This window comes from Peromyscus californicus, unplaced genomic scaffold, assembly GCF_007827085.1.
Source record: "Peromyscus californicus insignis strain IS unplaced genomic scaffold, ASM782708v3 Scaffold_8__1_contigs__length_139910024, whole genome shotgun sequence".
Taxonomy (NCBI): Eukaryota; Metazoa; Chordata; class Mammalia; order Rodentia; family Cricetidae; genus Peromyscus; species Peromyscus californicus.
The window spans coordinates 39217651-39230615 of NW_026294606.1; the positions used below are offsets into that span (position 1 = coordinate 39217651).

General features: G+C 42.8%; 1 protein-coding gene across 4 annotated transcripts; it reads left to right on the plus strand.

Moving 5' to 3' along the window:
• Window positions 1–1102: 1102 nt before the first annotated feature.
• Gmnn (geminin DNA replication inhibitor) lies at window positions 1103–11908 on the plus strand. Of its 4 annotated transcripts, none has more exons than XM_052729185.1 (7): window positions 1103–1232; window positions 2593–2650; window positions 5705–5782; window positions 6450–6585; window positions 10001–10083; window positions 10307–10417; window positions 11523–11908. In XM_052729185.1, exons 2-7 carry the CDS (start codon window positions 2600–2602, stop codon window positions 11682–11684), a joined length of 621 nt encoding a protein of 206 aa, XP_052585145.1. In that variant the 5' UTR covers window positions 1103–1232; window positions 2593–2599; the 3' UTR covers window positions 11685–11908. The 4 variants fall into 4 exon arrangements, with proteins under 4 accessions (XP_052585145.1, XP_052585147.1, XP_052585148.1 ...); XM_052729187.1 differs by lacking the exon at window positions 1103–1232 and adding an exon at window positions 1506–1687; XM_052729188.1 differs by lacking the exon at window positions 1103–1232 and adding an exon at window positions 1506–1677.
• The last annotated feature ends 1057 nt before the right edge of the window (window positions 11909–12965 follow it).

The following is a 12965-nucleotide window of genomic DNA, read 5'->3' on the forward strand; positions in this document are numbered from 1 at the left end:
CTTGGAACCCAAAGAACGTCTTGGATTTCTGCCCTGGTCGAGCACAAGGACTACAACTAATTGAGATTACTAATAGCCGGCAGCAGTCAGCAGCTCCTGGCCACCCTAGCCCCGGGGAGCTTTGTAATAGAACGCTTCTTCTAAGATCCTCCCTGTGAAGAGCTTTCTCTGGTACCCTGAAAGGTTATTGTTAAGTTCTACAGAGTATATACTTCCAGAAAGTTCCATGGGTGGAGTCGCATAGGGTATGCGGTTTCTCCAAGGTCTGGGTCTCACATTTAACGTTCCTTATGTCTTTTCTTTTCTGTTTTACATTTACCTATTTGTTATTTTGTGTGTGTGTGTGTGTGTGTGTGTGTGTGTGTGTGTGTGTGTGTGTGTGTATAGATCGGAGGACAACCTGCAAGTTAGTTCCCTCCTACCGTGTGGATCCCGGGGAAGGAACTCACATAGTCAGTCTCGGTAGTAAGCACTCCATTTGCTGAGTCATGTTTTTAGTCCTCTTAGACTCTCTTTTTTGGCATTTTGAAATAGGGTCTCCCTACATAGCTCAAACTGACTTCAAATTCAAGATCCTCCTGCTTCAGCCTCCCTAGTATTGGGATTATAGGTGTGAGCTATCACATCCAGATTCATATTACATTCTTTAGGAAAAATTTCCTTTAAAACTTTTGAGCTGCTGAGTAGCAGCTGGGCGGTGGAGGCAGAGGCAGGCGGTTCCCCGTGAATTCCAGGCCAGCCTGGTCTACAGAGCGAGTTCCAGGACAGCCAGGGTTATACAGAGAAACCCTGTCTCGAAAACAAACAAAAGGCTAAACAGACAATACACAAATATATAAAGTAACTTTAAAAAATATGTGTATATTCCGGTTTGCCGCTAGTGGGAGTAGGTCCTTTGTCCTCGCCAGCAGACTACCCATAGAGTGCTGAAGCTCTGAGCTCCCAGCAGAGGGTCAGAGGGGAAGGTGGGGGGAATAGACCTCTAAGCCAGGAGGAACCTGGAGACCTCACCCAAAGACTACAGGCGCCGTGGCCGACTGCGCAGGCGCACGGAGTCCGTGGGCGCGGTAAGAGGTCATTGGCTGGATGCCGAGGCCCCGCCCCTCATTACGTCAGCTACCCGGTCGGCGGGTCAGTCCGCATGTTCGGGTCGTTCTGGTGCGGTTGGGACCGGCGTGCTGCCAGGGGTTCGTCCCGCTCTTACGCTCGCTGGGAACGGAGCACCGTAGTCTGTGAGTCCGAGGGCGCCGGGGCGGGGGGCGAGCGCAACTCCGGCAGCGGTGTCTTCCGTCTGGCCCGAAGCCAGGCCTGCCTCGACAGCCGCGGGGAACCGGCCGGGGGAGGCGAGGACTTGAGGGAACCCGAGTCTCGGCCTGTAGTCTCGGCCCGTAGTCCCGGCCCGGCTGCAAGGCAAAGGTGGGCGAGCTGAGACGAGGGGCTGCGCCATAGGTGGGGTCGGTTTTGGCGCGCTCTGGCGTCCGCGCTTCCTATTGGCTGGCGCACGCCGCGCTGGGCGGGGCCGGCGCGCCGGGGAAGGTGTGCGGCCGCTGAGTCTCAGGGCCGGCGTGGCAGGGGTCTAGACGAGCTGGGTACCTCCGGCCAGCTCATGGGTAGTGCAAACGCTGCTCCTGGGACGAGGGCATTGAATCCTGCGTCTCCAACTCCAGAGATGCCGGTGTAGGTGACGGTGGGTTCTCCTCGGACCCTGTCCTATGCGCCTGACTAATGATAACACGATCTTGGGCCATTACCTACGCTTTAGGAAACATTGCCCAAGCCTGGGCGTGGTAGTGCTCAATCTCCAGCACTCAGGAGGCCGAGGCCGGAGGTTCAGGAGTTTTGGGCCAACTTTGCCTACTTAGCCGTCTCAAAAGAAAAGAAGAAACACATCTAGATTCCCTCGAGTGGGTTTCCGATAAGGTTTTATTAACGTGAAATAGAGTAGAAAATAGCAGAACTCCACACTAGGTTATAAGCTGTTTGTATTTGCATACATGTGTGGGTGCCTAGGACACAATGTAAATTATTAATTACATGTAAGTAAGAGGGGAGTTGGTCTTACGTTTGCTATGTAGCTGAGAATGATCTTGAATTCTGTTTCTCCTGCTTCCCAACTGATGCCACTAGGCCTGGTTTATGCTGTGCTAAGAAAGCATGCCTTTGAACATACTAGTTAGGCATTCTACCTACTGAGCCAAAAGTTCTTGGATTTTTTTTTTTTTTTTTTTAATTTTGAGACAGGATCTTGGTTGTATAGCCTAGGCTGATCTCTGACTTGATATGTTCTTATCTCTGCCACTGCAGTCCAGAATGTGCCACTGTGACAGGCAGGATGGTATTCTTTAGGGTAGATCTGAGCGTGCTTAAGTGCCTGTTTCTCTTTTCCCGGTGCCCCTTTCTCAGATTCTTTGAGATCTCTGTATTTTGTACAGGACACCGCGTCATTTTGTCAGATAGTGGTTCTACCATAAAGTAGAAAGATTTTTGTCGTGTAAATAATTAAAAAAGAATCTAGACTCTACCCTCAGTTACAAACCACACTGTTTTTAAATTTTTAAAATTTTTTAAAAAATTGCTTGTTTGTGTTGCCAGCTGAAAAATGAATCCCAGTATGAAGCAGAAACAGGAAGAAGCCCAAGAGAATGTGAAGGTATGTAATGGAACCTCTGAAATGTGCTCGAATTTGTTTGTTTTAATAAGAGGTGAGGTCTTGCTGTGTTGCCCAGGCTGGCCCCAAACTCCTGGGTCGACACCATTTTCCTCAACCCCCAGAGTGAGTTTAAATTCAGGACTCATTATCAGAAGGGGAAACTGAGTGCACGCTTGCAGATATTTTTGGGGAGAGGGTTTGGAGAATATCAAATTATTTTCCGAACAGGTTAAGATTTAAATATATGAATCAAACTTGGAGTCTAGAAGTCTGTTATTCCAATGTACTATGTGTATAGAGAAAGGAATTTTATAGTAGTGTACATTTCTTGAGTTATATTTTATAAAGCTTACATGTATAAAGTGTAAATCTTGGAAGTGGTCTTTGTAAGTGTGCAAATGACAGCACCTTAGTTGGCTTCTTGGACCATTATCAAGATCAAACATTTAGTTTTATTTTCTTCTGTTTAGAGACTTGATTAATCTGTAATCTAAATTATATCTGAATTGTTGTTGTAGTATTTGTTCTCATGGTAGTTGGCATTTGTCCCTCAGTTAAATAGTGAGATAATAATCAACAGTAGAAACTTTACCGTGGGAAAGGTGAACTTTGTCATGTGAAGTACAGTAACTTTCTCACGCCGGTGTGGTATCATGTTCTTGCTAACCTTGTTTGAGTATTCACCATTGTTTGCTATCCCATGGTGGCGATATAACTAATGATTCTTTTTTTTTTTCCTTCCCAAAATAGAACTTATAAATCAGGAAATATATAGTGGCTTACATATTATAAAGAAGGCAACTTTTTTTATTTTTATTTATTTTATCTTTTGGTTTTTTCGAGACAAGGTTTCTCTGTGTAACAACCCTGACTATCCTGGAACTAGCTCTGTAGACCAGGCTGGCCTTGAACTCACAGAGATCCACCTGCCTCTGCCTGCCAATTCTGGGATTAAAGGCATGCACCACCACTGCCCGGCAAAATTTTGTTTTTAAAGCACTATCTTGGGGATTTTAGAGGGTTTTTTGGGGGAGGGGATTGTTTTGAGACAAGATCTCACTATGTAGCCTTGGCTATCCTGAAACTCATAGAAATCTGTCTGCCTCTGCCTCCTGAGTACTGGGATTAAATGTGTGTACCGCCATGCATGGCTTGTTTTTGTTGTTGTTTGGTGGTTTTTTGAGATAGGATCTCAGTATGCAGCCATGGCTAGTGTGGCACTCACTCTGTAGACCTCAGGCTGACCTTGAACTCAAAGAGTTTCTACCTACCAAGCGCTGGGATTACAGGTTTGTGCTACACCTGGGCCAGAGTGTTTTAATTTGTCTAAAGTACAGACATTGTATCAATGTCCTAATGAATGAACTTGTAACAAAACTGCTTCTGTTTTCAGATGATAGTTCAGGAGGGGCTGTCCATGGCATACTCATGCACTTGCTTCCACCTACAATGTGTTCCTCAAAATTATATTCCTGGTGCCAGACGTAGTAGTGCAAGCCTTTGGTTCCAGCACTCGGGATATAGAAGCAGGTGGATCTCTGTGAGTTTAAGGCCAGCCAGGGCTATATAGAAAGACCCTGCCTCCAATAAATTAATAAATAAATAAGTAAAAATTATATTCCTGGGACTGTGAGATGCTTGTTGCCTGGCCTGATGACCCACTGGACTATATAAGTGAAAGAAGAGAACTGATTGGCAAGTTGTCTTCTGATCTCTACGTGTGTGTGTGTGTGTGTGTGTGTGTGTGTGTGTGTGTGTGTGTGTGTGTAAGTGTAATACAATATTTTAAACTATATTTCTGTATTAGGGTTTGTATTTCTGTGAAAAAAACACTATGACCAAGCCAGGTGGTTGTGGTGTATAGCTTTAACCCCAGCACTGAGGAAGCAGAGGAAGGCGGATCTCCAAGTTGGAGGCCAGCCTGGTCTACAAAGTGAGTTCTAGGACATCCAGGGCTACACAGGGAGACCCTGTCTCAAAAAAGCCAAAACATCAAAAACCACCCAGAGAGGAAAGTGTATTTTAACTTCCAGCTCTCAGGTCACAGTCCAACACTGAGGGAGGTCAGGACAAGAACTCAAGGCAGGAACTGAAGAATGCTCCTTACCTGCTTGCTTGCTCAGTTTTCTTTCTTATGCACCCCAGCTACCTGCCCAAGGATAGCACTGGCAACAGCTGAGCCCTTCACATCAATCCTCAACCAAGAAAACGCCCCTCCCAACCCCCCCCTTCCCTGCTTATAGGCCATTCCTTCATCAGGTCAGATTCCCTCTTCCCAGATATGTCCTGGTTTTTGACAAAAACCAACCAGTTTTTTTCACAAATGTCCATAATGTTTGGGAATATTTAGAGTTCTGAGATGAATCTTTTTGATTAGAGAAAAGTATTTTGAGGAGTAATCTTTTCTCTCAGTGTTTACCTCTTTTGTAAGTAGAGTGTAAGTTCCCATTTCAGAAGATTTTTTTTTTTAAAGAATACAGTCAGTCATTTTTTTTTCATTGAAAATTTGTCAGACATCATTTGAACTATCAGTGCTATTATAGAAAGTGTATTATGTGTGTTTTAATTAAAATAAAATGGATTGACTTACAGCAAGAATATGTATTAGAATGAGAAAAGTTACCTGTATGTGTCTGGTTGGGTGGTATGACCCACCCATTCTTTTTTTGGGGGGGGGGTTCGAGACAGGGTTTCTCTGTGTAGTTTTGGTGTTTGTCCCAGATCTCTCTCTGTAGACCAGGCTGGCCTCGAACTCACAAAGATCCGCCTGGCTCTGCCTCCCAGTGTTGGGATTAAAGGCATGCACACTGCCGTCTGGCTGGCCCACCCATTCTTAACATTTCTTCAAACTTTATTATAACTTGGGAGGTAAGTTTGCTAGTTGATTAAGCCAACATCTTATTCTGATACAGCATCAGGGCAAATCTTGTGTTCTTAGTGATTTCTTTTTTCTTTTCTTTAACTCAAATTATAGTAAGACTAAGTCTAACTATATAGAAACTTGGAAAGTAATCATATAGCAGTATCCAGATAATGAATCATCTTGACTTTTAGAATAGTCCTGTTCCAAGGAGAACGCTGAAGATGATTCAGCCTTCTGCAGATGGATCTCTTGTTGGCAGAGAAAATGAGGTATGTGTCCAGGCCTAGAGTGGGGAAATGGTCAATCAGCATTAAACAGTTCCCAGATTTTCCTAAATTCTAATCAAAATAGTTCCTGCAAGTAAAATTCCTAAAATAATATACATCCTGGTAGGTTTTTTGAAGTTATATTTATAGGCTGAAAAGACAGCTCTGTGGTTAAGAGCATACACTACTCTTCAGAGGACCTGAGTTCCGTCCCTAGTACCCATGTCAGTCAGGCAGCTCACAACTGCCTGTAACTCTTCCTTAAAGGGATGGGACACCCTTTTCTGGCCAAGGACTGCACTCAAATCCATAAACCCACACACAGACATTAAAGTATAATTATAAATAAAGTCTAAAAAAAAATTACAACTATTTATTTTGGGTGTGCACACACCCATGTGGGTATGTATGTGTTTGCATGGACTTTGGCTCATGTAAGTGCCCCAATACACAATTGAAGTCAGGAAAGCTTTCAGGAATCTGCTTCTGTCACTGTGGGTCCCAGGGATTGAATGCAGGTTGACAGCAAGTACCATTATCTGGTGAGCCATCTCACCAGCCCTAGTATGGTAGTTTTGAATTGTATAACTTAAAAAGATTCTTAAGTGCATAAATAACTGAACAGTGTAGCTTTCTTGTTCATTAAATCTAATAAGCGTTTCCATCACAGTTGCCAAAAGGCTTGTCCAAAAGGAAGCACTGGAATGACCAGTTAACATCTAAGACTTCGAGCTCTGGTCCAGAGGCTGGTGAAAATAAAGATGTTGGAGATGTCACCCAGGAAGCATTTGATCTTATGATTAAAGGTACGAAAAAAAGAACATAGCCTTGTCTTGAAAGTTTAAATTTTGATGAAGGTGTATTATTTGGTGGGGTTACTGTTTGGTAATTTAAAATTTTGTGTTATAAATAGGCAAATATTCTAAATTTGGACACATGGAACCATTTTTTGGCAAGACTTCAATGTGGGTGAGATATTATTAAGGAATAGGACAGTGACTAAATTGGCATCTGTGAGAGTAGATTGCACCGGGATTTTACAAGACCTGGAACTGGGCTCTTCAGAAGAAAAGTGGTGATAGAGAAAGGATGTGAATATTCCAAGAGAACAGAAAGTAATAGGGCCAGTAGGAACCTCACTGGGAAGCGGATAAAGGTAAATGAGAAATACACTTTCTTTTTTTTGGAACCCAGCTGATCTTGAACTCAGAGATCCACCTGCTTCTGCCTCTTAGTGCTGGGATTAAAGGCGTGAGTCACCACCTCTTGGCTGAAATACACTTTTTTTTTCCTTTTGTTTTTTTTGGGAAAGTGTTTCTCTGTGTAACAGCCCTGGCTGTCCTGGAACTCACTCTGACCTCAGACTCAGAGAAATCCACCTGAGTGCTGGGATTAAAGGCGTGTCCCACCACTGCCCGGCCTGAAATTCACTTTAATAAGTGTTAGTTTTTTTGTTTTTTGGTTTTTCGAGACAGGGTTTCTCTGTAGTTTTGCGCCTTTCCTGGAACTCACTTTGTAGACCAGGCTGGCCTCGAACTCACAGAGATCCGCCTGGCTCTGCCTCCCGAGTGCTGGGATTAAAGGCGTGCGCCACCACCGCCCGGCCTGAAATACACTTTAATAAGTGTTAGTTTTTAATGGAAGAGTAGTAGAAATCAGAAGAGAAAAGAAAACTGAAGATGTTTTATAATTGTGGTGGGCTCTTTTGTTGTTGTTGTTTTTGGTTTTGCGAAACAGGGTTTCTCTGTGTAGTTTTGGTGTCTGTCCTGGATCTCTCTCTGTAGACCAGGCTGGCCTCGAACTCACAGAGATCCACCTGGCTCTGCCTGCCGAGTGCTGGGATTAAAGTGCTGAGTCACCACTGCCCGGCATGGTGGGCTTTTTTATTTTGTGAGACGGTCTCCCTCTGCAGCCTGGAGTGTCCTAGAACTCACTGTGTAGCCCCGACCTAGCTTTGAACTCAGGCAGTCTTGCCTCACTGAAGAGTGCAGTCTTGAACTGCCACACCAGGCTCACTGGGGAGACTTCCTCTGTATTGGTCAGAGGTCAAGAGAAATTAAGTGGAGAGAACTTCATTGACTTGCTCAAGGTCACAGTCACAGGAAGGTTTGGTTTGTTCTGAGTTGCCTGGGATGTTGTAAGGAAGTTTGGAAGCAGAAAGTTCTTTCACAGGAGGACGAAATTGCAAATGGTTGGTCTACTGGATAGAACCACAGCAGCTTTGTAGTGCATACGAAACAGGACTTGGAATGTTGGTACCTGATTAGGTTAAAATCAGTTAAGGGTTAGTTCTATACGTATGTCAAAAATATCGCTCATACAGTCATCTGTGATCATAGACATTCTTAGTCATAGAAAATACCAGTATAACTATGACTTGAGAACTTCAGTGGATATATCATTAGAATTAAAAGACCCACACAGAGTGCCTGAATTTTGTTAAATCTGTTGTTGGTAGTGCACTGTGTACTCTTAAAGAAAAATCTTGTATATATATTTAGAATGGAGCAAATGAGTAATATGATGATGTTGGGAGGCAAGTTTTTTTTTTTTTTTTTTTTTTTTTGAGACAGGGTTTCTCTGTGTAGCTTTGCGCCTTTCCTGGAACTCACTTGGTAGCCCAGGCTGGCCTCGAACTCACAGAGATCCGCCTGGCTCTGCCTCCCGAGTGCTGGGATTAAAGGCGTGAGCCACCACCGCCCGGCTGAGTTTTTTTTTTTTTTTTTTTAAGATTTATTTATTTATTATATATACAGTGTTCTGCCTGCATGTATGCCTGCAGGTCAGAAGAGGGCACCAGATCTCATTACAGATGGTTGTGAGCTACCATGTGGTTGCTGGGAATTGAACTCAGGATCTCTGGAAGAGCAGGCAGTGCCCTTAACCTCTGAGCCATCTCTCCAGCTCCAGGAGGCAAGTTCTTAATCGGGTGAATGGAAATACAAATGTGGAATGGAGAAGGGAAGGATGAATTGTTGAATTGGTTGAGAGTATTACTATAAATTGATTATTAAAAACCCCTCTACTGAAATCAAGAAACATAGCAGATATCCAATTCTGGGTTTGTAAACACTATTCTGCACTAAAGCTCTTCAGGAAATGGCCGACTCCAGGATTCCAATATCCAGGAGACTGTAGAATGATCCTTACGTCTCATATCAGAAAATAAGGGAAAGTTTTGGACATGTTTAAGGGACAGACTCTTTGAAGAGATTCACACTGATTAAATGTGTGGAAATTTGAGCATCAAACTGACTGTTGGCAAGAATGGCTCCTACTAAAGCTGGCTTGGTGGCCACACTTGTCATGCATACTCTGAAATGGTCAAGAGAGGAGGATCTCTTCAAAGTCATTCTCAGCTGTGCATCAAGTTCAAGGCCAGCCTGGGGTACATGTCTCAAAATAAAAACAGTGAAAAGAGAAAGAATCACTCGTGGTGCAGTGAGTGGAAAGAGCATATAAATCTGTAATGATAGCTTAAGAGAAAATGGAATAGAGAGAATTCCTTTCAAAATCACATCCACTGTAGAGTATAGAAGATTTAGGCAAGAATTACCAGTAGATTTAAAACTGGTTGGGGAACAGATTAACTAACTCTAGTTTTACTCTCTAGATCTCTTATTAAGTACCAAGAAAAACAGTTTTTACAAGGGAGAAATTTGGTATATGGCAGCCAAATAAAATGATCAAATTTTATATTCAACATTGTAACAGATTGGTATGTACTTCCTGATAATACACTGAAGACACAATGCATTTATTCCTGCCAAAAGTGTTGAGCTTGAAACATTCAAAATTAAGAACTATATGCAAATTAACTAGTCTAGACTTTTCAAGGTAACAGTATTTGGGCTGAGAGTGTAGCTCAGTGGTGGTAGAGTCCTTGTCTCCCATAAAGGTTAAATAAAAACCACAAACACAAAATGAATCTTGTAAAATGTTCAACTGTGTAGGTGATAGATCTGCACTTATTTTCCTTCTTTTGCAATTCTTTTCAGGGATTGAAAGCTTTGATATTTTAAAAAATAAAAATTAGATTAGAACTTTTCAATAGAATAAATTACTGAGTTTTTTATAGCAATAAGTTTTGTGTTTTTAAATAAGGACTTGGTGTGCAGTCTAGGCTGGCCTCAGACTCCTGAGTGCTGGGATCATGTGCTCCACCATGATCAGGTTTTAGCACTGACTTTTAAAGTTGTGTAAAACATTGATTTATTCCAGAAAACCCATCCTCTCAGTATTGGAAAGAAGTGGCAGAAAAGCGGAGGAAAGCCCTCTATGAAGCTCTTAAAGAAAACGAGAAAGTACGTGTGCAGTTCTCACCGTTTGGAGGCTCTGGTAGTTCTTCCTCAGTTCAGCAGAGTTGGCTGGTGCAGCCTAGCTTGAATGTGGGTCTCATGGAGTTTGACTGCATGAGCAGAGTGAGGCCCACTGTGTTACTGCGTGGGTTTGTCAGTGATCTGCTGGGAGAGTGCTCGAGACAAGAGCAGATTTATGGAGTACTGAGCTTTTATTTTTATTCTATAGCTTCATAAAGAAATTGAACAAAAGGACAGTGAGATTGCCCGCCTGAGGAAGGAGAACAAGGACTTGGCAGAGGTAGCAGAGCACGTACAGTACATGGCAGAGGTGATTGAGGTAGGTGATTCCGTAGTCACTGGGTTCAGAGTCGTCGACAGTGGTCAGTGAGGGTGTTTATCCTGTCAGGGTTATTTTCCTTTTTATCACCTGTAAAATGGTGATAAGAAGCCCACATCTGGAAAAGATAATAAGAAAAGTTACTCTATTGCACAGTTGACACATTTCCAGGTTCTGGTTTTTATAAGCATGCTATCACCTATCATTTATAAAACAAATAGGCTTTATCTGACTTTCTACATTTGGGAAGTAGCAAATGTGTTTTTAAGAGTCAGCCTGATTCCTATGACTGCCAGACTTGTCTTTATCGCTTTCAGCCTTTTTTGTATTTACAAAGCAAATCCATCTTACCAATGGAAAGAAAGAAAGCTTTTTTTTTCCCCCCTGAGACAGGGTTTCTCTGTGTAGCTTTGTGCCTTTCCTGGAACTCATTCTGTAGTCCAGGCTGGCCTTCAACTTCCAGAGATCTGCCTGCCTCTGCCTCTTGAGTGCTGGGATTAAAGGCGTGCGCCACCACCGCCTGGTGGAAAGAAAGCTTTTTAAGTCAAACCTTCGCACATTAAATTGCTTCCTTAACATTTTAGAGCCATGACAGTGTTATTGTTGTTATTGTTTTAAGATTTCTTTTTAACTATTTTTAATTATGTGTAAATATGGCCTAGAGCTAGAGTAACATCTGATGTGGGTGCTGGGAATAGAACTCTGGTCCTCTAGAGGAACACTGCATGCTCTTAACCACTGAATCATCTCTCCAGCCCTGCCATGACAATCTTTAAAGTACCGAACTAGCCCTCTCTGTTGGCTTTAAAAATATGGTTCCCCAGCTGGTTGGAAGTTAAGAACACATAGTTCTGTTGTTTTCAAGAGAAGTACCAATTTAAGTTGTACTTTGGAAGCAGCTCAATCAGTGCTTTAAAAAAACAGCAAATTACTAACTGGATTTTGCTGAAATATGATGTAGCACTGTATAGATGTTGATATAACACTGTAAAAGGATTTATTGAGGGTATTATAGCATTGGTGTGTTGCTGTATAAGTATATTGACTAACAGTGTATTTCAGTTTCAAGATCTTTACAATAAATTGCTGGCTTATTCCTTAATAGAGGCTGAGTAATGAACCCCTGGATAGCTTTGAATCACCAGAGAGTCAGGAATTTGATTCCGAAGAGGAAACTGTTGAGGATTCTGAAGTGGAAGACTCAGAAACTGGCACATGTGCTGAAGAGACCATGTCCTCCTCCACGGATGCCAAACCGTGTACGTGAAGTGTGAGGGGCACTGCCAGCTTTGCCCTGTTGTGTAGCTCTTGGTAAATGAACTACAGTATGCAGGTGCTGCGCTCCAGGTTGGAGGCCTGGGGCTAGTACCACATTCAAATACAGACAGTATGTATTTTAATCTGTTTGATGTAAATAGCATTTTCAGTTTCTCAGTGTCAGATGTGACTTGTGTATATTAAATAAACTTCAGTTTCCTGTTGAACAATGAATCCAGTTTGTAGAAAATGCATCCGTTTCTATAGTATTTTATTATTTCACTTTGCACAAATGGGAAATGGACTTCTGTCTGGAGCTAAGTATCTGTTGATCTGATCTCAGAATCACTGAGCACTGTGGATTTTCGTGTTTGCATATTTTTAATCATGTGTTGAGTGAAGCGCCTACTTTCCTAAAGCTTCCCCAAGTGAATTTGATTAGCCAGGTGAAGGCTTGTCTAACTCATGTGGTCATAGTATTTTTGAATGTTCCAAGCAGTAGGTAGTGGGTGATAGAGATAGTCCTCAGAAGCAAAGTGGTGAATGGAAGTGCAGGAGGAAACACAGTGTAGCTGAAAGTTTGGAAACTATACACAAAGTGTGTATCAAAGGAGTAAGAAGAAGACCAGACAGGAGATGTTGCTAGAAAAGCATGTAGCATCGGGGTGGAGTATGCTCTGACGGGCGTGTAAGTGTTTTTATATAGGTTGACAACAAAGAACATTATCGACCTTTACTTTTATTACCCTTACTTACTTGTGTATAAATGTCAGAGGTCAATTTGTGGGAGTCAGTTCTTCCACTTCGTGGGTCGCAGAGATGGATTGCCAGGCTTGGCAGCAAGAGTCTACCTGTTGAGCCATGTCATCAGCCCCAAAAGATTATTTTAGGTACGTTTTCTTCTAGAACTTTAATTTTCCTGTCACCAATATTGAGGAAAAGCCTGTTTTAGTATTAATGTGATGAAAAAGACTACTGTGTCTGAACTAAGTGCTTAAGAAGGAAGCTGTATTGGAGTGGCGCTATAACTCAGTTGAGCTTAGCCTGCACAGAGGCTGGCTTTATCCCAGCTGCGCAAGCTAAGTGTACTGGTGCACACTTGTGATTCTAGTGCTCTGGGAGGTGGAGGCAGGAGGATCGGAAGTTCAGGGTCCTCTGCTACAAAATAATGAATTCAAGGCCAGCCTGGGCTACATGAGACCCTGTTGCAAAACAAACAGGCCAGGGAGATGGCTCAGTAGGTAGGAGGACCTGCTGTGAGGGCCGGTGGACCAGAGTTGCATCCCTTGAG